At 37.5% G+C, this 23,148-nt stretch overlaps 1 protein-coding gene across 5 annotated transcripts in view; it reads right to left on the reverse strand.

Annotated features, from left to right (window-relative positions):
• Nucleotides 1-23,148, reverse strand: part of C10H9orf135 (chromosome 10 C9orf135 homolog) — a 246,029-nt gene that overhangs the window by 133,539 nt on the left and 89,342 nt on the right. For 3 of the 5 annotated variants that reach the window (XM_037797855.1, XM_037797858.1, XM_037797857.1), the window contains exon 5: nucleotides 20,118-20,175. The exons of 1 other annotated variant lie outside the window; for it this stretch is intronic. In XM_037797855.1, the coding sequence (XP_037653783.1) occupies nucleotides 20,118-20,175 (58 nt within the window). Of the gene's footprint in view, nucleotides 1-8,497; nucleotides 8,543-20,117; nucleotides 20,176-23,148 lie in introns of all 5 variants that reach the window. One more of the 5 variants, XM_037797856.1, reaches the window with a different exon arrangement.

A 23,148-nucleotide genomic window follows, 5' to 3' on the forward strand; every position in this document is an offset into this window, starting at 1 on the left:
CAGTGTATTCCTTCAACATCTCATATGCAGAGAGGAAGGTTTTGATGAAGTGGTGACATAATTAAATGTGGTGTTTAGTAAAATAATTCTGGCAGCAGAAAGTATTAAAGACTGGATATAGAAAGGACTAGATCCTGGATCTTGATTAGAATTGGATCCCAACAACCCTACTGATGAATGGATAAATAAATGTGGTATGTCCATCTAATGGAATATTATTCAGTAATATAAAAGAATAAAGCCCTTATGCATCCTACAACACTGATGAATCTTGAAAACATTATCTTAAAAGACTACAAATTGTATGATCCCATTTATACGAAATGTTCAGAATAGGCAAATCCACAGAAACAAAAAGTAGATTAGTGGTTGCCAGGGGATGGAAAAGAGGAGAGAATGGAGAGTGATCAAAATTTGTTTCGGAAAAGGGCCAAACCAAAGAGCAAAGCCATATGCAGCATCTAACATTCAAAATAGGACTTTCCAAAAAAGAAATAGCCTTGTAATCCAACCTAAAGTTGTGAGGCTTTAGAAAATCAATGACCAAGCCTGGAAGACTCTGATCATAGAATTCTCCAAATGTGTAGAGAAAATATCCTGTTTGCCATTAAGGATTACCTAAGAGTTGAAATTAAGAGAAAGAGGATAGGGGAGAGACTGTTAATCTGGGGAATGGTAGGAAGTAGAAAATAAGGGAGAAGGAAAGCCAGACAGTATAGAGAGTCAATGTGGTCCCAATTTTCCCATCTCAGTGCTTTAATCTGGAGAATCCCTTTGACCTAGACAGAGAGAAGGGTTTTAGATAAATGAAAATAATGGCAGGAAGGCATAGGGACTAGCTCACCATCCCTACTGAAAACTCTTAAAAGAGTCTACACCTCTCAGGCTGCCTTTTTATTTACCTGGGGAATAGCTGTGTCAAAATTGTTTGAGCAGTGTGGTCAGACAGAGAGAGGCTCTGAGATTGATCCACCTTGAGCCATATTTTATATCCTATGGTATAGATAGGATTTTTAAGTAGCTGAAAGCCTGCAGGGGGTGGGGTGGGGGTACTAACAGGGGCTGAAGAGCTAAACATTGGAGCTAGAGCTGAATGGGAACCACAGACACCTTCCGTGGGGTCTGTAGTGCCTGTGAGAGTAGAAATGAGGCTGAGACAGCAAGGACATGCCATCTGGACTCCAACACAGCCCAGAAAGAAAAAGACTCCAGTTACAATATCCACAGACTTAAGCAACTAAGGCTAGCAGAGAAAACAGCAGTAAGGAAGACTTGAGAGCTAGGGGTGACTCAAGATCTGGGGGATGGAATCATCTGTCAGTGAAATGTCTAGTAGTTGACATTGGCCGTCTGTTGGAACCTTGGCTGGGGCTATTGGCAGGAGCAACTAAACAGGGCCTTTCCATGTGCCTGCTTGAGTTTCATTACAGTATGGTAACTGGATTCTGAGAATGAACATCCCACAAAGAGAACCAGAAGAAGCCTTTTATCTTCTAGCCTCAGATCTCATACATTCACTTCCATTGGAGTCACAGTCCATCCAGATTCTACGGGAGGTAAAATAGGCTCTGCCTCTCAATGGGAAGAGCGTCAAAATAACATTGTAGAGAACATGGGTTGAGAGCACAAATTGCATCCATTTTTGGAAAATACAGCCTGGCACAGGGAGAAAAGTAGTGTATGTTGGGGGTCCCCAAGATCATCCCAGGCTCAATGATTTGCTAGGAGGACTCACAGAACGCAGCATACAGTTGTACTTATGGCTATGATTTATTATAGTGAAAGGATACAAAGCAAAATCAGCAAAGGGAAAAGTATATGGGATGAAGTCTAAAGGAAACCAGGCACAAACTTCCAGAATCTTCTCCCAGTAGAGTCACAAAGAGTGCACACAATTCCTCCAAGAAAGACCAGTGACATGTCTACCAGGGCCCAGGGTTCTTATTGGGGACTAGTCACACAAGCACCATCCACTGAACACATACTAAAATTTCAGACTCCCGGGAGGAAAGCAGGTGATCAGCATAAACCATAGTGTTCATACAGTTTAGGCACAGTGTACCATTATTACAAGGTGGAAATCCTCCCAAAATCCAAGTTTTCAGATGCCAGCCAAGGGCCTACCTTGTAAGCAGGCCTTTCTAAGGACAGCCATCCCAGCCTGCGACTTTAGCTCTTTTTTGCACACAAAGGATGGGAGAGGATGTCTAAAAAAGTGAGAGTTTTTTTTTTTGAAGAGACATTTAACATCTCCAAAGGGGCTATTTAAATTATGGAATCAAACTGAGATTTAAATTGCTTGAAGAGTTAGTTTTCCCACTGGTTGTGCGCTCAGGAAGAAGGCCATTATCAGACATGTCTTCTCTGCACATATGAATTTACTCTTGTTTCACTTTCGACACCCTAATATAATAGTTAAATGTTTGTTCAACATTTATTTAGTGGAGGTGGGAAGAAGTATTTAGAATTTGTGTATAGAAACAGATTGATGAATCACCAGTGCTGTCGTTGGCTGGTCCATTTTTCTGGTGCTTCAGGGACCCTGAGTTCTGACAAAGTTCACTTAAAGTAGGAAAATCACTGCAAGCTTTTTCTGAGCTCCTCGGGTATATGAGGATAACTGGAAGAATTTGTTTGAGGTGCAGGAGGGGTGGGCATTAGAGCCAGACTAGACGAGACATTTCAAAGGAAGAACTTAGAGGACTTAAATGGCTAACTGGAGAAAAGAACCAGAGAAGACTCATAGCTTCAAACCTGGATGACTAGAAGAGTTACAACACCACTAGAAAGAATAAGACATGAAGATGGGGGAGGACTAGTTTTGGGGGGAAAGTCACATTTTGTACATTTTTAATTTGAGATAACATTAGTACAAAATATTTGCTTGGAAAGTGGCGCTGTGAGACAGATGGCCTGTAGAGAAGCCAGTGCTCTATGCACAACAGTGATCAATGGCAGGGGCAAAGGAGCTAAAAAGAACATTAGTGGGACCATGGGCAATATTTGTATATGGGCTGAGGACTAGATCATTGTACTGTACCTATTTTCCTGAGATTGAAAACTCTACCATGGCGATGTGTCCTTGTTCTTAGGAAATACACATTAAACTAGGAATAAAAAAGCAACATGTCTCCAACATATTCTCAAACATAAATAGGAGACTCTGGGTAAAGATTACATGGGAGTTCTTGTAACTTTCCTTTAAGTTTGAAATTACATGGAAAAAAAAGTGACCAAAAAAAAGTGATGGTTGGTGTGGCACCATGGTAGTAAGTGAATTCTCCAAGATTGTGTATAATGAGAATAGAAGAGTTCTGGGGCCCAAATGTTAGGGCACCCATAGCTGAGTACATAAAGAAGCCACAAAGAATAGAAAAGGAGAGATAAGGACAGAGAGTTGCAATGTCATAGGTTCTGAAGGTAACAGAGGTTGAAGAATGCAGTATAGCCAAAGAAGCATCACAGAGAACAAGCCCTAAGAAAAACACTATCAACATTAGAATCAATCACTAGACATGTTTGAGTGTGCCATTTCAGTAAAGGGTTCAGAAAGTCAGTTAAAACATGTTGACAAAATGTGGGGGAGAATGAATATCAAGGAAGGGAATGCTGAGGGCAAAAATTGGTCCTACAGAAACTGGAACCAGTAAAGATGCAAGAAAATCACTATCAGGAAAATCTGCCTTAAGGTTAAGAAAGGTTTCTAGTTCCTTTTCTCCCATTTCTGTTGTTTCTTCTTTTTCTTTAAGAGATATAGGAAAACAGGTTAGGATGTTATAGCAGAGTTCTCTTGGTGAGTGGATCCCCCAGTTCTCCTTCCCTCATCAGAAAGGACAAACAGAAAAGATGGTTTTACCACTTACATCAGTACAGTATATTGGTCTATCTTTAATGGTAGTTATCCTACTCTTAGATCACCACCACATCTCCCTTCCCCTACCCCACCACCAACCCTATGTTTGTTGTCAGAATAAAAGTTACATTGTTGTTTCCTAGTCAACCATATCCCCATTCCTCTATTTTTCCTAATCTTCAAAAAGGCTGTTCTTTGATTATACTTCTTATTTTATTTCATCCTTTTTTTTTTTTAGGTCTTTTAAAAAAATTACTATGACCCTGTTTCTGGGGGAGGTGGGCTTCATTTGAAGTATTAAAATGGAAGTGAGAAGTACATGGCCATGGCCCTTGATATTCTTCCTAATCTTTTTTTCCATTTATTAGAGAAGTTGTGGGTTTACAGAACAATAATGCATACCATACAGGATTCCCATTAAAATAGTTTTAGCTTACTGTTTTGGACTAGCTACTTAGATAATTATTTTATTTGTAGATACTGCCTCTAGTTTTAATTTTAAGATATAGTCTTAAGAGTTTTGAATAACAAGAAGGGAATTGCTATTATTTATGCTACAGATAGTTTCCCTCCAATAGTGGAAACTCTATATGACAAGTACCATTTATGTAATAATGTCCTATCCATGAATGGTTAAGAAAAATTTTCTACACTACTTTTTTTGTTTGGTAGTTTTATTTTTCAAGGTCATTTTCAGTTTTAGGCCTGCCTTCTGGAACATCAATAACCACCTAATTTAACATTATAAGATAATTTGAAAGCTTATTATCAATTCCTTCATTTAGATCACCCATAAAAATGCATAATGGGGTATGTTTCCTGGCCAAATCAGTCACTGAGAACTAACCTTGTGTCCACCATTAAAGAAAGCTATTAGCCACCTGGCATTAGCACAGCAAAGATCATTCTTCCCTAGCATGCCTCTAAGTACGCTTATTTTTGTCACCCTATTTACTCTTAAAAAGGTATTTGAGGGAGCAAGCTTATTTATGTGAATGTCACATTGGATGGAATTAAAGTAGATATAAAAGTAGATTGCTTGTGATATTTTGTTTCATTATTTTCAGTATATTTCATGTATAAAAGTCTTCCCACTTATATATAGTTGTCTGAAGACTTATAGTAAAAGTATGCAAAGGTATTTAATCAAAAAGATTACTTGGTCATAAATAAATAATTATTGGGGTAGTATAGGATTGATGAGATAGAACCAAATCAAATAAAAAGATTATATGGTCTTAAATAAATAATTATTGGGGGGGGGTTAGGACTGATGAGATAGAATCAAATCAAATCAAATCAAACTGAGTAGAAATCAAATCAAAGATCATTTGGTCCAAACCACTAATTTTGAAGGTGAGGAGACCCAAAGCCTACAAAAGTTGAGTATATAATTGTTGAGTTATATTTGTGCAAAGTGGCTAAAAACCCAGTTAGACCTGGGTTCATTTTAGACACATCCACTGTGTTATTACTAATATTTAACTTCTCTGGAACACAAGTTCCTCAATGTAAATTTCTACAAATAGGGTTGGTTTCCCAGGGTAGTTCAAAAGAGGGTGAGGATTAAGTGAGCTAATACTTGTAAGATAACTAAGTCAGAGCCTAGCACATGGTAGACACTCAGTAAATTTTACTTCCTTCCCTTCTTCTTTCCTTCTTTTCCTTTTGTCCTCCCTCCTTCCCTTCTTTCCTTCTATTCACCTACCAGAAACTGTATATTCTACCAAATGAGAGAACTTTGCTTACATCCCAAACAATGGAAAGCTGTGGAAGCCCTATGGCATTATATGAACCAGCAGATACTGAGGTTGAATCTGGGACCTAGGAAATTTGGTCCTTTAGTGCTGGCAGAACCCAGAATTGTTAGCCTATCAAGCCATAAAACCAAGCCTACATGTATACATACATGCAAGGTCAATGCCCATATTTACAATACATGGTGAGGTCTTTCAGGTATGAAATTTACATTCAGAAAGGCCACCATCTCCTTATCAACCTAAGTAATTAAAGGTTTTTCTGAGGTTGACTAGCAGCAGCATTACAGAACACCTTGATAGGAACCAAAAGATACCAGGTTATAACCCCCACCCTCTCCTCTAACTCCAACCCCTACACTACCTCATTTGCAAAAGAACCTAAAACTCTCATTTCATTTCAGTCAATAGTACATAAATAACATAAATAAGCATATATGGCAAATAGCCATTATCCTTAGGTTAGTCGATATTGAGTCAGAACATTAACAGACAAATATGAGAAAATTAAATAGTGGGTATATTCAGATGTAGTACAAAGAAAAGAAGGACTAAAATAAAATTACTTAAGACAGAGTATAGAGCCTGGAACATTACCTAGTCAAAATGCATCCTTAAGTTTGCAGGTAAAATTTGACAAAAACAAACTACAAGACTTATACAGGATTATTCCATGTGACCACATTTACGTTGACCGACGTTTAGTACTATTACTTTTAAAAACAGAACAAAAAGAAAGGGAGAAAGGGAAAGAAGGAAGGAAGAGAGGGAGGGAGGGAGGAAGAAATTACCTTTCACTAGTGGAATGAAAACGCAGAAGATAATGGGGGCACAGAATGGAACAAAGATACAAAAAGCAGACCTTAAGAGCTTGGAATTCAAAGTTAATGTAGGTCAGATGTGTGATACTTTCTACTGGGCCCCCATCCTGTTCTGGATCTACTTTCTGTCCCAGCTCTTCATCTTTCAGCAAGTCATTCTTTCCCTATCTTTCTTTCAAGACCCCTGGGTTGCTACTTAATAAATCAAGCCCTGTCTTGAGGCTTCTCTTGTGAAACAGGGTTGTAAATGGGAAGCTGAGCCCTCCTATAATTATGCCTAAGAGGCACCTCCAGGGAACCTCTTTTGTTGCTCAGATGTGGCCTTTTTCTCTCTAAGCCCAACTCAGCAAATGAATTCACTAACTTCTCCCTCCCCATGAGGGACATGACTCCCAGGGGAATGAATCTCCCTGGTGATGTGGGACATGACTCCCAGGAATGAGATGGGTCCTGGCAGTGAGGGATTGAAAATGCATACTTGAACAAAAAGGTGTGGGGGTAAAGAAAGGTAACAAGCTGAGTTCACAGTGCTGAGAGATCTCAAATGAGTTGAGAGGCTATCCTGGAGGTTCCTCTTATGCAAGCTCCAGCTAGCCATCCCAAATGGCCACAGTATGCCATGCCCTTACCAAAAGTAGTCTCCAAACACCTAGGTCCTTACTTGAAATTCTATAAAATATTCACTCGCTAGGTTTTATCTCTCAGAAACTTAAATCCACCAGAGTATTCCCATGCCAGACAAGTCCCAAAACCCAGGGGCAACAGCATCTTTAAGAACAACAATCAGGTGCAGCTTCCTTCCCCAAACTCTTGATACCCTCTTTTGATATGAACAAGTTAGGGTGCTCACTGTCTAGACACCCCTGAAGATGGAGAAAGAGATTAAGTGAGAGGAAGGAGTAGCAACAAACAAGATAAGATTTAACAAATATCTACGAATACTGAAACTTTATATAAATACATATATATTTTTAGATGCTGGGGTGTTGGAATAGCTAGAAGGAGGTAATGACATGGTGGAACTGTAACCTATAACATTCTTTGAAATTTTCTCTATAACTATTTGTTGAATTGTGCTTTGAAAGTCTTCATCTTTCTGTACATAACCTATATTATATAATAAGGAAAAAAAAAGATATGACATAAAATCCAAGGGACAAAATGGTTGAAGAAAGTACTGCTTTTATAATAATAACATTAAATGTTAATGGATTAAACTCCCCAATTAAAATTCATAGACTAGCAGAATGGATAAAAAAAAAACAGGAAAAAAAACCAGGATCCATCTATATACTGTCTACAAGAGACTCACCTTGGACACATGGACAAAAATACATTGAAAGTGAAAGCCTAGAAAAAGATATTTCACACAAATAGCAACCAGAAAAGAGTGGGGAAACTATACTAATATCAGACAAATTATACTTTAAATGTAAAATGTTAAAGAGACAAAGAAAGACAGTATGTATTAATAAAAGGGACAATTCATCAAGAAAAATAACAATCATTAATATTTATGCACCAAATACATGAAGTAAACACTGGCAACACTGAAGGGAGAAAACAGACACCTCCACAGCAATAGCTGGAGACTTCAATACACCACTCTCATCAATGGATAGAACATCTAGACAGAGGACCAGTAAGGAAACAGAGATCTTGAATAATATGATAAATGATCTAGACTTAAAAGATTCACAGAACAGTACATCCCACAAGATCAGGATATACATTCTTCTGCCCATGGATCATTCTCCAGGATAGACCACATGCTGGGTCATGAAGCAGATCTCAATAAATTTTGAAAGATTGAAATTATACAAAACAATTTCTTGGATCATAAAGGAATGAAGCTGGAGATCAATAACAGGCAGAGGGCTGGAAAATTCACAAATACATGGAGATTAAACAGCACACTCTTAAACAACCAGTGGGTTAAGGAAGAAATTATGAGAGATACCAGTAAATATCTCAAAGCTAATGAAAATAAGAACACAACATTTCAAAACTTATGGGGTGCAGCAAATGCAGTGCTGAGAGGGAAACTTATTGCCCTAAATGCTTACCTTAAAAAAGAAGAAAGAACAATACTTGAGGAGTTCACTGCTCACCTGGAGGAAATACAAAAAGAACAACAAACTAAACTCAGAGCAAACAGAAGGAAAGAAATAACAAAGATTATAGTAGAAATAAATGAAATTGAGGAAAAGAAAACAATAGAGAGAATCAACAACCAGAAGTCGGTACTTTGAAAAAATCAATAAAATTGATGGACCCTTAGCTAGGCTGACAAAAGCATAAAGAGAGAGGATGCAAATAAATAAAATCAGAAATGAGAGGGGGGCATTACTACTGATCCCAGAGAAATAAAAATGATAATGAGAGGATATTATGAACAACTGTATGCTAACAAACTAGACAACTTAGATGAAATGGACAACATCCCAGAAACCCATGAACAATGAAAATTGACTCAAGAAGAAACAGAAGACCTCAATAAACCAATCACAAATAAAGAGATTGAATCAGTAATCAAAAACATCCCAAGAAAGAAAAGTCCAGGACCAGATGGCTTCACATGTGAATTCTACCAAGCATTCAAGGAAGAATTAGTACCAATCCTGCCCAAACTCTGCAAAATCTTGAAGGGGAGGGAAAGCTACCTAACTCATTCTATGAAGCCAACATCAACCCAATTAAAAAGTCAGACAAAGATACTACAAGAAAAGAAAATTACAGACCAATTTCTCTAAAGAACATAGAGGCAAAAATCCTCAACAAAATACTTCCAAATAGAATCCAGAAGCACATTAAAATGATTATACATCATGACCTAGTGGGTTTTATTCCAAATATGCAAGGATGGTTCAACACCAGAAAATCAATTAATATAATACAATACATCAACAAATGAAAGGGTTAAAACCACATGATCATCTTGATTCATTCAGAAAAGGCATTTGACAAAATTCAGCATCCTTTCTTCATGAAAATAATTCAAGGGATAGGACTAGAAGGAAACTTCCTCAACATGATGAAGGGAATAAAGGAAAAGCCCACAAGTAACATCATACTCAATGGGAAAAGACTGAAATCTTTCCCTCTAAGATCTGGAACAAGACAAAGATGCCCACTGTCACCATTGTTATTCAACATTGTGCTGTAAGTTCTAGCTAGAGCAATTAGGTGAGAAAAAGAAAAAAAAAGGCATCCAAATTGGAAAGGAAGAAGTAAAACTTTCACTATTTGCAGATGTCATGATCCTATACATAGAAAATCCCCCCAAAAATCTATAGCAACACTACTAGAGCTAATGAGTTCAGCAAAGTGGCTGGATACAAGATCAACATGCAAAAATCAGTAGTGTTTATATACATTAGTAATGAGCAATCTGAAGAGGAAATCAAGAAAGAAACTCCCATTTACAATAGCAACCCAAAGAATCAAATATTTAGGAATAAATTTAACCAAGGACATAAAAGACCTCTGTAGAAAACTACAAAACACTGTTAAAAGAAATCAAGGAAGACCTAAATAAATGGAAGGACATACTGTGTTCATGAATTGAAAGACTAAATATAGTTAAAATATCAATTCTACCCAGAATGATTTATATGTTCAACACTTTACCAACCAAAATCCAACAACTTACTTTTTAGAAAAAGAAAAACCAATAATCAAATTTATTTGGAAGGGCAGGGTGCCTTAAATAGCTAAAAACATCTTGAGAAAGAAAAATGAAGTGGGAGGTCTCACACCTGTCTTTAAAGCATATCACAAAGCTACAGTGGTCAAATCAGCATGGTACTGGCATAAAGACAGATACAATGACCAAAGGAATTGAATTGAGAGTTCAGAAATAGACACTCTCATCTATGGACAATTGATTTTTGACAGGGTGGCCAAGTTCACTCAACTAGGAAAGAACAGACTCTTCAACAACTGATGCTGGAAGACCTGGATATCCATATCCAGAAGAATGAAAGAGGACCCCTATTTCATACCATATACAAAAATTAACTCAAAATGTATCAAAGACCTAACTAAACATTAGAGCTAATACCATAAAACTATTTGAAACATTTCAAAGCTCTTGTGGTAGGAGGTGGTTTCAAAGACCTTACACCCAAAGCACAAGCAATGAAAGAAGAAATAGATAAATGGGATCTCTTCAAAATTGAGTACTTTTGCACATCAAAGGACTTTATCAGGAAAGTAAAAAGGCTGCCTATGCAATGGCAGACAGTATTTGGAAACCACATTCTGATGAGGGTTTAATATCCAGAATATATAAAGAACCCTTACAACTCAACAACAAAAAGACAAACAACCCAATTTAAAAATGGGCAAAAGACATGGACAGACACTTTTCCAAAGAGGAAATACAAACGACTCAGAAGCATACAAAAAGATGCTCAACGTCACTAGGTATCAGGGAAATACAAATCAAAACCACAATGAGACATCATTGGCCATTATCCAAAAAAAAAAAAAAAGAAAGAAAGAGAAAGAAAACTACAAAACTACAAGTGCTGGAGAGGATGTGGAGAAAGAGGTACACTTATTCACTGTTGGTGGGACTGTAGAATGGTGCAGCTGCTCTGCAAGGCAGTTTGGTGGTTCCTCAGGAAGCTAAGTATAGAATTGCCATATGAGCCAGCAATCCCATTACTAGATATATACTCAGAAAAAAATGAAAACAAGGACATGAACAAACATCTGCACACCAATGTTTATAGTGGCATTATTCATGATTGCAAAGAGATGGAAACAGCCCACATGGCCAACTGACGAGTGTATAAACAAACTGTGAAATATGCATATGATTGAATATTATGTAGCTGTAAGATGGAATAAAGTCACGATGCATGTAACAATGTGGATGAACCTTGAGAACATTAAGTTGAGTGAAATAAGCCAGAAACAAAAGGAAAAATACTGTATGGTCTCACTAATATGAACTAACTATACTAAGCAAACTCTGAGAGTTAAATTTGAGACCACAGGTTATTGGGGGATAGAAAGAGGGTAGAGACTGGGAATTTAATGCTTAGGGAGTACAGAATGTTTAACAAGATTGTTTGTAAACATTCAGAAATGGATAGCACAATACTATGTGATGGTAGCACAATATTATCAGTATAATGAACAGAGCTGAGCATGAATATGGTCAAAAGATGAATGCTAGGGGCATGTATGACACCAGGAGGAAAGATAAGGGATAAAAACTGGGGCAGTATAACTTAGCGAAACCCAGAGTAGACAATGCTGGTGGCTAATCATATAAATGTAAGAGTTCTTACATGAACTAGAACAAACATATGTTACTATTACAAGGTGTTAATAATAGGGTTTTATATAGGAAAAAAATACAATTAATGTAAACTAAGATCTATAGTTAACAGTACCACTGTAATATTCTTTCATTAATGGCAACAAAGGCAGTATACCAAAGCTGGATATAAATAATAGGGGCAATATAAGAGAGGGGTATGAGATTCTTTTTCCCTTTTCTCTTTTTCCTTTGGAAAAAATGAGAATGTTCTCATCTTGACTGTAGTGGTGAATGCATAACTATGTGATTATACCAAGAGCCAGTGATTATACACTCAGGATTGTTTGGTGTATGAATAAAACTGTTAAAAAAAAAATTCTAGGAGGTCGAGGCTTGGTTGACTTCACCCTTATGCACAGGAAGCACAAGGCCATAGGCAAAAATGTTTTAATTTTTTAAATCAGAATTTTAAAAAATTCATATAATTCAGCCTGGGGTATATTCATCTTCATATCAACATATTTGTGATGTATGTTTTTAAATACTGTTTTATGGAAGAAGAGGTCCAAGTCAGCAAAAGTGCTTAGGGCCATAAAAGTCATAATGGAGTCTTAGGTCCAGGGATTCCTGAGGAGGGGCTGGGCTGCTCAGGTGGAGGATGTCCTGGGAGACTTTAGAACACTGCTAATTTCTGACCAGCAAGAAAGTATTTGGAAGGGAAAGATGCCTCAAATTACTAAAACTACTCTAAAAAAGAAAAACGCAGTGGGAGGACTTAACACTGCCTGACTTTGAAACCTATTATAAAGCCACAGTAGTCAAAATAGCATGGTATTGGTACAAAGATAAGCATATTGATCAATTTAATTGAACTGAGAATTCAGAAATGGACCCCCAGATCTACGGTCGACTGATTTTTGATAAGGTCCCAAAATCCACTGTATTGGGGCATAACAGCCTCTTCAATAAATGGGGCTGGGAGAACTGGATATCTATATCTATATCTAAAAGAATGAAAGAGGACCCCTACCTCACACCCTATACTAAAATTAATTCAGCATGGATCAAGGATCTTAATATAAGAGACTGCACCATAAAGCTCCTAGAAGATAATATAGGGAAACGTCAAGACCTCATATTAGGGGGTTGCTTTTAGACCTTACACGTAAAGCACAAGTAATGAAAGAAAAATAGATAAATGGGAACTCCTCAGAATTAAAAGCTTCTGTACCTGAAAGGAATTTGTCAAAAAGGTAAAGAGACAGCCAACTCAATGAGAGAAAATATTTGGAAACCATCTATCTGATAAGAGATCGATATATTGTATATATAAAGAAATCTTACAACTCAATGACAACAGTACAAATAGCCCAATTATAAAATGGGCAAAAGATATGAAAAGACAGTTCTCTGAAGAGGAAATACAAATGGCTAAAAAACACATGAAAAATTTTCATCTTCACTATCAGGAAAATGCAAATCAGGACCACAATAAGGTTATCATCTTATACCAATAAGAATGGCTACCATTAAACAAACAGGAAACTACAAATGCTGGAGAGGATGTGGAGAAATTGGAACTCTTATTCATTGCTGGTGGAACTGTATAATGGTACAGCCACTCTGGAAGACAGTTTGGTGGTTCCTTAGACAGCTAGGTGTTGAGTTACCCTACAATCCAGCAATTTCACTTCTCAGTATTTACCCAGGGAACCTGAAAGCAGTGACACGAACAGACATTTGCACACCAATGTTCATAGCAGCATTATTCACAATTGCCAAGAAATGGAAACAACCTAACTGTCCTACATCAGATAAGTGGATAAACAAAATGTGGTACATGCATCCGATGGAATACTACGCAGCAGTGAGAAGGAACAAGGTCATGAAGCATATAACAAAATGGAGGAAACTTGAGGACATTATGTTGAGTGAAATAATCAGACACAAAAGGAGAGACATTGTATGTTACACTAATGTGAACTCTCATTGTAGAAAATAGGGGACCTAGAGATCGATAGCAGTTAGCGAAGGGGGAATGATAATCTAATAAGAACAGATAACATATTGAGGGTAATCTTAATGATATGGGAATGTTCAGAAATGACTATGGTTTGTTAATTTTTTTGTGGTATTGTAGGAACATATTGGAAGCAATGAAGTTATTTCAAGATATTTGTTTTTCCTGTTCCTTTGTTTTATTTTATCTGGAAATGTTTGTTTTTTGATTTTTTGATAAATAAAGTTAATTTTAAAAAAAAGAAAGTATCACTATTTTAATAACTGCTATGCAGTACATAGAGCCCTAACTGTAGGACAGGTCAATTCTGCAGTTGTTTGGAATTGCTTTTAACAGATGACCCTCTTTTCTTACCTAATATGAAACATTACATGGACTTCTTGTGGTCAACTTGGAATGCATGCCAACTTTAAAACCTACTTTTCCATTAAAAAATTTTCTCATCTTTCTACCACTGAATGAACTGGGATGTACAATACTTTTTGGTTTGAAGGTTTTCATATGCCTAGAAATAAAATTCAATAGGCAGCCCTATCTAGAAAAATAAAATGGTGCTTCACACTTGATTCTGCTCAACCAGATGCACTCAAAGGGCGCATGGCAGGGAGGAGCCATCAGCCTCCAAAGCACTCCCCTAAGTTTACACAGGGCTCAGACATCTCACTCAGAGTTTTCAGCTCCACCTTCTGTCCTGCCATCTTGCTGGTTGATTTCAACCACCATATTCAGGATGTAACCACTCTAGTTTACCATTCCTTCACTTTTTCAAGTCAATGGTTTTCATTCCACTCTATATACTCCCATGGCCATACCTGTATTCTGTCTTTCCCCAGGGGTGTTCCCTCTCTGAAATAATAAATTCCAATCCAACCTCCTTTGATCATTACCTCCTATTTTTCTAGCTCTCTCAGACCTAGCTCAAATGGCCACGTTGATTTTTTTATCACCATTTTCAATCCTTGTCATTTCAAATTCCTGAGTTTGCCAGTTTCCCTTACTCATCAACTGAGTATGTTCAGTCAACTCTCCACCCCCCCATCCTCGGCTCAATGTCCCCTTGTTCTAATGTTTCACAGACCCTATAAACAGCCAGCCTTGGTTCAATCTTTGCATTTTTCCTCTTCACACTTTTTCTCTGTTCTGGTTTTTTAGGAGAATGGTTGGGAAGCTTTTAAGATAATGTATTTGTCTTGGTTTGCCAGGGCTTCTGTGACAAATACCACATACTGCCTGGCTTAAACAACAGGGATTTACCGTCCTGTGATTTGGGAGGCTAGAAGTTAGAGGTCTTGGAAGGGCTTGTTTCCTCCCAGAGTCTCTCGTGTTCAGGCAGTCTCCAGCATGAGGCACTCTCCACTGGTGTCTGCATCTCTGCTTTTGCTGACTTCTGGTTTTTGCTGTTTGAATTTCCTCTGCTTATAAGGACTTCAGTCATAAAGATAAAGGCCCGATCCTCATTCAGTTTGGTCTCACCTTAACAACTAATAGGATCTTCAAAAATCCTATTTACAAATGGGTTCACACTCACAGGAACACAGATTAAGACTTGAGCATGTCTTTTGTGGGGTACATGATTCAATCCCCAACAGTATCTTTAATTGAAATTGGGGTAAGTCATTATAAGCATCCAGCTTAAGAAGTGGAGTTCTAAAGAAGCAGCTTTTAATTATCTTCCATTTCTCTCCTAATATTCTGTTTTTCCTTCCCTATGGTTAGAGAGCTATGAGATAATCTGCATCTCCTTTAAACTTTCTACAATGCTGTCCTATTTTATATAAATTTGGGTTAAGCAAATATAAAAGATGCTGCTTTAAAAATTAATAAAGTCTCAATTCATGCACAAAATTTGAAATAATATTAATCCAAATATTTTCAATTTCATTTAGAATTGAAAAGGCAACGGGGCTGAGTGAATGGTGAACTGTTTATGCTAAGGCCACATGGTGAAGTGTCTAGCAAGTAAACAAATATCTTCCTTCCTTTGTCAGTATTTTGTGAATCATATGCTTGTTTGTGGGCATGGTAATTTCTATGTCAGAGTTCAGTCACTATACAGCTGTTATTTAGACATCACTGTTATTACAATTCAAAAGATGTTTTTGTACCCTATAACAATGTAATGCAAGCATTCGTTAAGCGGAGGGGCTAGAAGAAGTGCTGAAAACATGCTTCAAAATCAATTTCTTTGGCATAGAAGTTAGAAGTCAATGAATAAAATTCTGTAAATAAAGCCAAACTGTCATGGTGTGTTATGCCATTAATGTGGGAACAAAGAACATGCAAAATAGTGCTGAAAATTTTTAAAGCATCATAAAAAGTCAAATATACACCACAATGACTAGAGATTTATGTTCCCTGACAATTTGTTCCACATTCTTTACATTTATGTCTATGGTGACATTAGTCCTTTGAATTTTGTGAGTTTTTAATTATGTATCTTAAACTTCATTTTGTTTAGAAATAGAGCCAGACCCCCTGTAGATAAGGAAATGGGTCTGAAATGCATTTTTAACATAATATATTTGTTTTCTTGTGGTTTTTCTCATTATAAACAATCATCCTTGTTGCATGAGAAAATTCTAAAAGATGTGTGCCAGTTTATATATATTATGTCCCCCAGAAAAAGTCATATTCTTCGGTGCAATCTTCTGGGGGCAAATGTATTAGTGTTGATTAGGTTGGAACCTATTGATTCAGTGTTTCCATGGAGATGTGACTCAATCAACTGTGAGCGAGACCTTTCATTGGATTATTTCCATGGAGGTGTTGCCCCACCTGTTCAGGGTGGGTCTTTATTGGATCACTGGAGTACTTTAAAAAGAGCCACACAGGCCCAGACACAGAGCAGCTGCAGCTAAGAGAGGATGAAATGCCCCAAGAGCAACACTTTGGAGAATGCCATTTTAAAACCCAACCTGAGAAGAAGCAGACGCTAGCCACATGCCTTCCCAGCTAACAGAGATTTTCCAGATGTCAATGGCCTTTCTCCAGTGAAGGTACCCTTTGTTGATACCTTCCCTTGGACACTTTATGGCCTTAGGACTGTAACTTTGTAACCAAACAAACCCCCTTTATAAAAGCCAATCCATTTCTGGTATTTTGCAAAAGGGCAGCATTAGCAAACTGGAACAAAGTGTAAAGAAGAAGAAAATCACCCAGAATCCCCCATGCAGTGCAAGCTTTACTAGCATTTTGGCAGTTCCTTCAATTTTTCATTTTCCCTATATTTTTACATAGTTTAGACAAAATATACATGCAATTTTGTATCTTAATGTTTTTCTTAACCTTTAATGAAGATTTATCAAAACACAAAGAATGGTCTATGGACATTCTAAAGACTGCATAATATCTCATCATATGATTATAATTTATTTAATTGATATTTTTCCTAATATTAAGCATTTAGGAAATTTGTAAGCTTTGGTGTTAAAAATAATTTTATAATGAGTATGTGTACATTAAATTTATCCCCAAGGGAAAATTTCCTAGGAGAATTATTAGATCAAAGAATAGGTACACAGTTAAGTAACTTGATACACATTACCAATTCCTTTCCAGAAATATTATAACAATTTACAATCTACCTGGCAAAAGATGAAAGTGCCCATGTCACACCATCTTCACCCTCATTGACTATTATTATTTTAAGAAATATTGCCAATTATATTTGCAAATATTGTTTTAATTCATGTTTTACTATATGTAAATTAGGTAATATAATTATATAAATTAGGTAATATAATATAATTATTAAAGTCAATTATATTTCCTACTTTGTACATTGTCTTTGTATCTTTTTGCTCATTTCTCTATTGAGTCATTAACATTTTTCTTGACAATTTGTGTGAGTTCTTTAGGTATTAGGCATTTGTCAATCCAGAAACCAACTTACTTGTATTTTTATGGCTTGAATGTTTTTTCAAATAAAAAAATTAATATATCACATAATAAAGGTGGTGTCATGAATCCTTTACTTCTCTAAGTTGATTATGTTATCTTTTCAAGAAAACTTTTGATTATTCTCATCTGCTTATTCTTTCAAATAATGCTTAGGCTCTTAGAATTCCTAGAAAAATATCTATTGAGGTTTAACTGTAATTATACTAAATTTATAAATTTAACTTTTAATCAAATTTAGTTTTCCAATCCCCCTAAAATGAGAGATTTTCCCTTTTATTTGAGATTTCTGAGTTATCTTCTGATATACATTAAAAAAAAATTAGCGGTTTCAAACAATATTTTAATTATCTTATTCTTAAGGTTTCTCATGTGATTGCAACTGTAAGACAGGCCAATCCTTTTTTGGTCATTTTGGGGAATTACTTTTAAACAGATATAGCCTTTGTTTCTTACCTACTATGAAACACTACTTGGGCTTCTAGCAGTCAATTTGGCACAACCGGTCAAACTCTCAACTAGAGCTCTCAACTGGATGAACAAAACGGCTTCTTCACTCACAAGCCAGCTCACCAGTACTCCTCCACACAGCCTCTAATTCCAGCAGAGTAGCCTGGATTTCTCATATGGTGGCTCAGAGTTCCCAGAGGCAGAAAAGTTAAGCTTGTAACTGGCTCAGGGTTACTTTGACCATGTTCTATTGATCAAATCAGTCATTTTTACAGCCCAGATTCAAGGCTTGGAGGAATACACCTCTTGATGGATGAGTGGCATGTGCCAACCAGGAGTACCACCATCTTCAGAGACAAACTACTGCATCTTCTTTTACTGATCTTGGTAAAATGTTTCTCAAAAGTATTTTAGGTTTGTGTTGCTCTAGTAATTTGTTTTGCTTTTTTCTTTTATAGTTAATTAACTTATTAGTGTTGATATGAAGGAAAACTATTGTCTTTAGTATACTTAATTTGTATTCAATTGTATTACTAAGTGGTCTTATTCATTCTAATTACTTTTAAGTTTAATATTTTGGTTATTCTAAGTAGCTAATCTCATCATCTGAAAATAAAAATGGCTTTTCTCCTTCCCAATAATTAAACCTCTTATTTCTATTTTATGTATATTATACTGGTTAAGATTTTCAGAACTAGGTTATTAGGAAGCAGCCTGGTTTTGTTCCTGTTGCATAATTTTTAAGTACAAATGCTTTCGGGTTATGAAATGGACATCTTTTTATCAACATATTCATTTCCCAGAGAAAAATTAAACCACCTACTTTTATTATAGATGCAATATAAATGAATAGAAAGATGAGTTCCTATTCCACATGAATTAAACTCAGGGAAGGGGGCAATAAAATAAAACAAGATGAGGAAAAAAGTGCCTGATACATTTTGGACACAAATGTTTTCTCCTTGATATCTATAAATTTTGAAAAATAAACTATAGCCTGGTTGCTAATGTGCTCACAGACATAGGGGACTGACGGTTTGATGGGTTGAGCCCTCTACCATAGGTTTTACCCTTGGGAAGACAGTTGCTGCAAAGGAGAGGCTAGGCCTCCCTATAATTGTGCCTAAGAGCCTCCTCCCGAATGCCTCTTTGTTGCTCAGATGTGGCCCTCTCTCTCTAGCTAAGCCAACTTGAAAGGTGAAATCACTGCCCTCCCCCCTACGTGGGATCAGACACCCAGGGGAGTGAATCTCCCTGGCAACGTGGAATATGACTCCCAGGGAGGAATGTAGACCATCTTCTTGACCAAAAGGGGGCTGGGAAAGGAAATGAAATAAGCTACAGTGGCAGAGAGATTCCAAAAGGAGCAGAGAGGTCACTCTGGTGGGCACTCTTACGCACAATATAGACAACCCTTTTTAGGTTCTGGTGAATTGGAGTAGCTAGCAGTAAATACCTGAAACTATCAAACTACAACCCAGAACCCATGAATCTTGAAGACAATTGTATAAAAATGTAGCTTATGAGGGGTGACAATGGGATTGGGAAAGCCATATGGACCACACTCCCCTTTGTCTAGTTGATGGATGGATGAGTAGAAAAATGGGGAAAGGAAAAAAACAAACAAACAAAGGCACCCAGTGTTCCTTTTTACTTTAACTGCTATTTTTCACTTTAATTATTATTCTTGTTATTTTTGTGTGTGTGGTAATGAAGGTGTCAAGGATTGATTTTGGTGATGAATGCACAACTATGTAATGGTACTGTGAACAATCGAATGTACAATTCATTTTGTATGTCTGCATGGTATGTAAATATATCTCAATAAAATGAATTAAAAAAAAAAGAGAAAAAAATAAATCATAGCCATAAGACATTCTTATTGACGCTCACAAACTGCTAATAGCACTAAATAAATATAATACATCATAAATCCCAGCAGTTTCTCCTTCCCAAGCTTGAATATTTACATTTGATGTAAGGAATAATTTAAAATTCATAAGTAAAGAATTAGAATATGGATTTTCTGTCCTCTTATACTCACAAGTGGCTGATAATCATATGGTGAAACATATTCTTCACGGTAAGTTGTTAACTCATACCTAAGAAGGATAAGTCAGTATATGAGAAAAGAATGACAAAAAAGAAAAGCTACTTTAAATTTTTAGTAAGATAAAAACATTTGAGGATGAATTCGCCCTAAAAAAATTGAAGATCAGGCTGAATTTTAAATGCCACATCAGTCCCAGCCATTCGTAGTGTTACCCACCATCAGCAGGTTGTCCGTCCTTCAGTTCCTTTCAGTCAGCACTATGTAGGTTCTCTGGTATTAGCAATACCTGTGGCTACCAAACTCCAACTCCCTCAGTTCAGGTTCTCTACACTTGAATTCTCTTAACACCTCTTTTCTGACTCAAAATTTTTTTGACCTTATGCCCCAGGTTCTATGCTAGATGACAACTGAAGAGATAGGAGCAGACAGTAGGGTGGACAAAGATTACATGGCTCTCCTCTCCTATCCTATTAGACACAAAGAAATAATGGATGAAATATATCCCCCCCTAAAGTCTACAAGTATATCCAAACTCAAAAGGGAAACCTGAGGTGCTAGAAAGAAGGAGAACACTCATTAGAATGGGAAGCCACAAGCTGGTGCCACAAAGCTGGAGCTGGAACCACATCTCAGGGATGAGAGACATGGCCTTGGGTTCAAATGAGGCAAAGAGGTAAACTCCTGCTTAATGCTAGGACTCATAAGGCCTGTACCTCCATATACTAGAGACCAGCTAAACTCCAGCTACCAGTCCAGGGACACTGCAAGAAAATTTCTCTGCTGAGAGTTGGTGGGGGAGGGGGTAGACAGAGAATTCTCCTCGGAGAAATTGAAACTCCATTTCTGTTCCTGGCAATACTGTGGGACAAGAAGGTCAAAAAAACCAACCAAACAAATAAACAAAAAACCTCTAAGTATTACACGCCTAAAATACTAGGTAAAAGAAAATTTGAAAACAAAACAAAACATTAATGCACAATTGAACTGATGAGAATATAAAAGAATTTAACAAGAAAGTGAGGGAGAACCTAAGATGGCGGCTAGGATAGACAGGGCAAAAAAACACCTCCATGACAAATACTAGATAAAAGCCAGAAAGTGACCCAGAACACCAGTTCCAGTGATACACCAGCTGGACAAGGTCTGCTAAATCCACAGGGACCATGCACTTGGTGAAACCGGGAGTCTGCGATCTGAAGTTAGTGAGTAAGCCTGCTGAATATCTGGTAGCCACACTGCAGTGTGGAGAAACCATGGGTTGGCGTTTGGAGGCAGACTAGTTCTTTTTTAAAAAACCCAAAAGCGGCTGCAGATATGGCAGTGAGAAATGCACAGTGAAGCGCGGCAGGAATGGGCTGTGCGAATGCCTCAATATCTGGCATGGAAGATAGCCTTTCGCACACCCGCTGCTAATTGTCTCGGAGCGAGGAAGGCAGAGGTGAGCCAAAAGGGGGAAAAAAACATGCCCCTTGAAGCCATCTTCCCGGCAGGCTGGGAACACTCCTGCCTGGCGCAGGCGCCACAGCCCAGAGCCACGCCAAAAAACCCAGTGTGACAGGAAGTGTTTCCAGCAACACACTTCCACAATATCGGGCATGGACAACAGCCTTTCATGCACCCACAGCTAATTGTTCTGGAGCTGGGAAGGCGGAGCTGTGTGAAAAAGGGGAAATTAACACACCCCATTCAGCCATCCTTACAGCAGGCTGGGAACGCCCCTACACAGCCCAGCGGCCCAGAACTTCCCTTGAGGGATGATGTGCACTTGTGATGTAGCACAACCTTCCCTCAGCAGAGGCCCTAGAAGGGCATGGCTTGGAAGAGGGACCCACTCGGAAATCCCAGGGACCATACGCCAATACCAAGGACTTGTCGGTCAGAGGCAGAGACAATCTGTGGCGAGAATGAAATGAAGATTTAGACTCTTGCAACAGCCTTAAATCTCCAGGAACACCTGGGAGGTTTGATTATTAAAGCTGTCCTCCCTCCCTAACCACTCAGACACATGCCCCACATTCAGGGTGGACAGCACCAACAACACACCCAAACTTGGTGCACCAATTGGACCCCACAAGAACCAGACCCTCACACACCACAAAGACAAAGTTGGGGAGAAATGACTTTAGGGGAATAGGTGACCAGCGGACACCACCTGCTGGTTAGTTAGAGAAAGTGTATGCCACCAAGCTGTAGATCTGACAAATTAGAGATTAGTCTTTGAATAATTCTACATATCCTAAAAGAACCCTACCAAGTAAAGCAAATGCCAAGAGCCCAAAAATAACAGAAAATTTTAAAGCATATGAAAAAAACAGATGATATGGATAACCCAAACCCAAATACCCAATTTAAAAGATCAGAGGAGACACAGTACTTGGAGCAATTAATCAAAGAACTAAAGACAAACAATGAGAGCAAGGCACAGGATATAAAGGACATGAAGAAGACCCTAGAAGAGCACAAAGAAGAAATTGCAAGAGTAAGTAAATAAACAGATGATCTTACGGAAATAAAAGAAACTGTTGACCAAATTAAAAAGATTCTGGATACTCATAGTACAAGACTAGAGGAAGCTGAACAATGAATCAGCAACCTCAAGGACCACAGAATGGAAAATGAAAGAACAAAAGAAAGAATGGGGAAAAAATCAAAAAAATCGAAACGTACCTCAGGGATAAGATAGATAAAATAAAACATCCAAATATAAGACTCATTGGTGTCCCAGAAGGGGAAGAGAAGGGTAAAGTTCTAGAAAGAGTATTCAAATAAATTGTTTGGGAAAACTTCCCAAACCTTCTACACAATATAAATACACAAAGCATAAATGCCCAGCGAACTCCAAGTAGAATAAATCCAAACAAACCTACTCCAAGACATATCTGATCAGACTGTCAAATACTGAAGAGAAGGAGCAAGTTCTGTAAGCAGCAAGAGAAAAGCAATTCACCACATACAAAGGAAACAACATAAGACTAAGTAGTGACTACTCAGTGGCCACCATGGAGGCAAGAAGGCAGTGGCA

This window comes from Choloepus didactylus, chromosome 10, assembly GCF_015220235.1.
Source record: "Choloepus didactylus isolate mChoDid1 chromosome 10, mChoDid1.pri, whole genome shotgun sequence".
In the NCBI taxonomy this organism is placed as follows: Eukaryota; Metazoa; Chordata; class Mammalia; order Pilosa; family Megalonychidae; genus Choloepus; species Choloepus didactylus.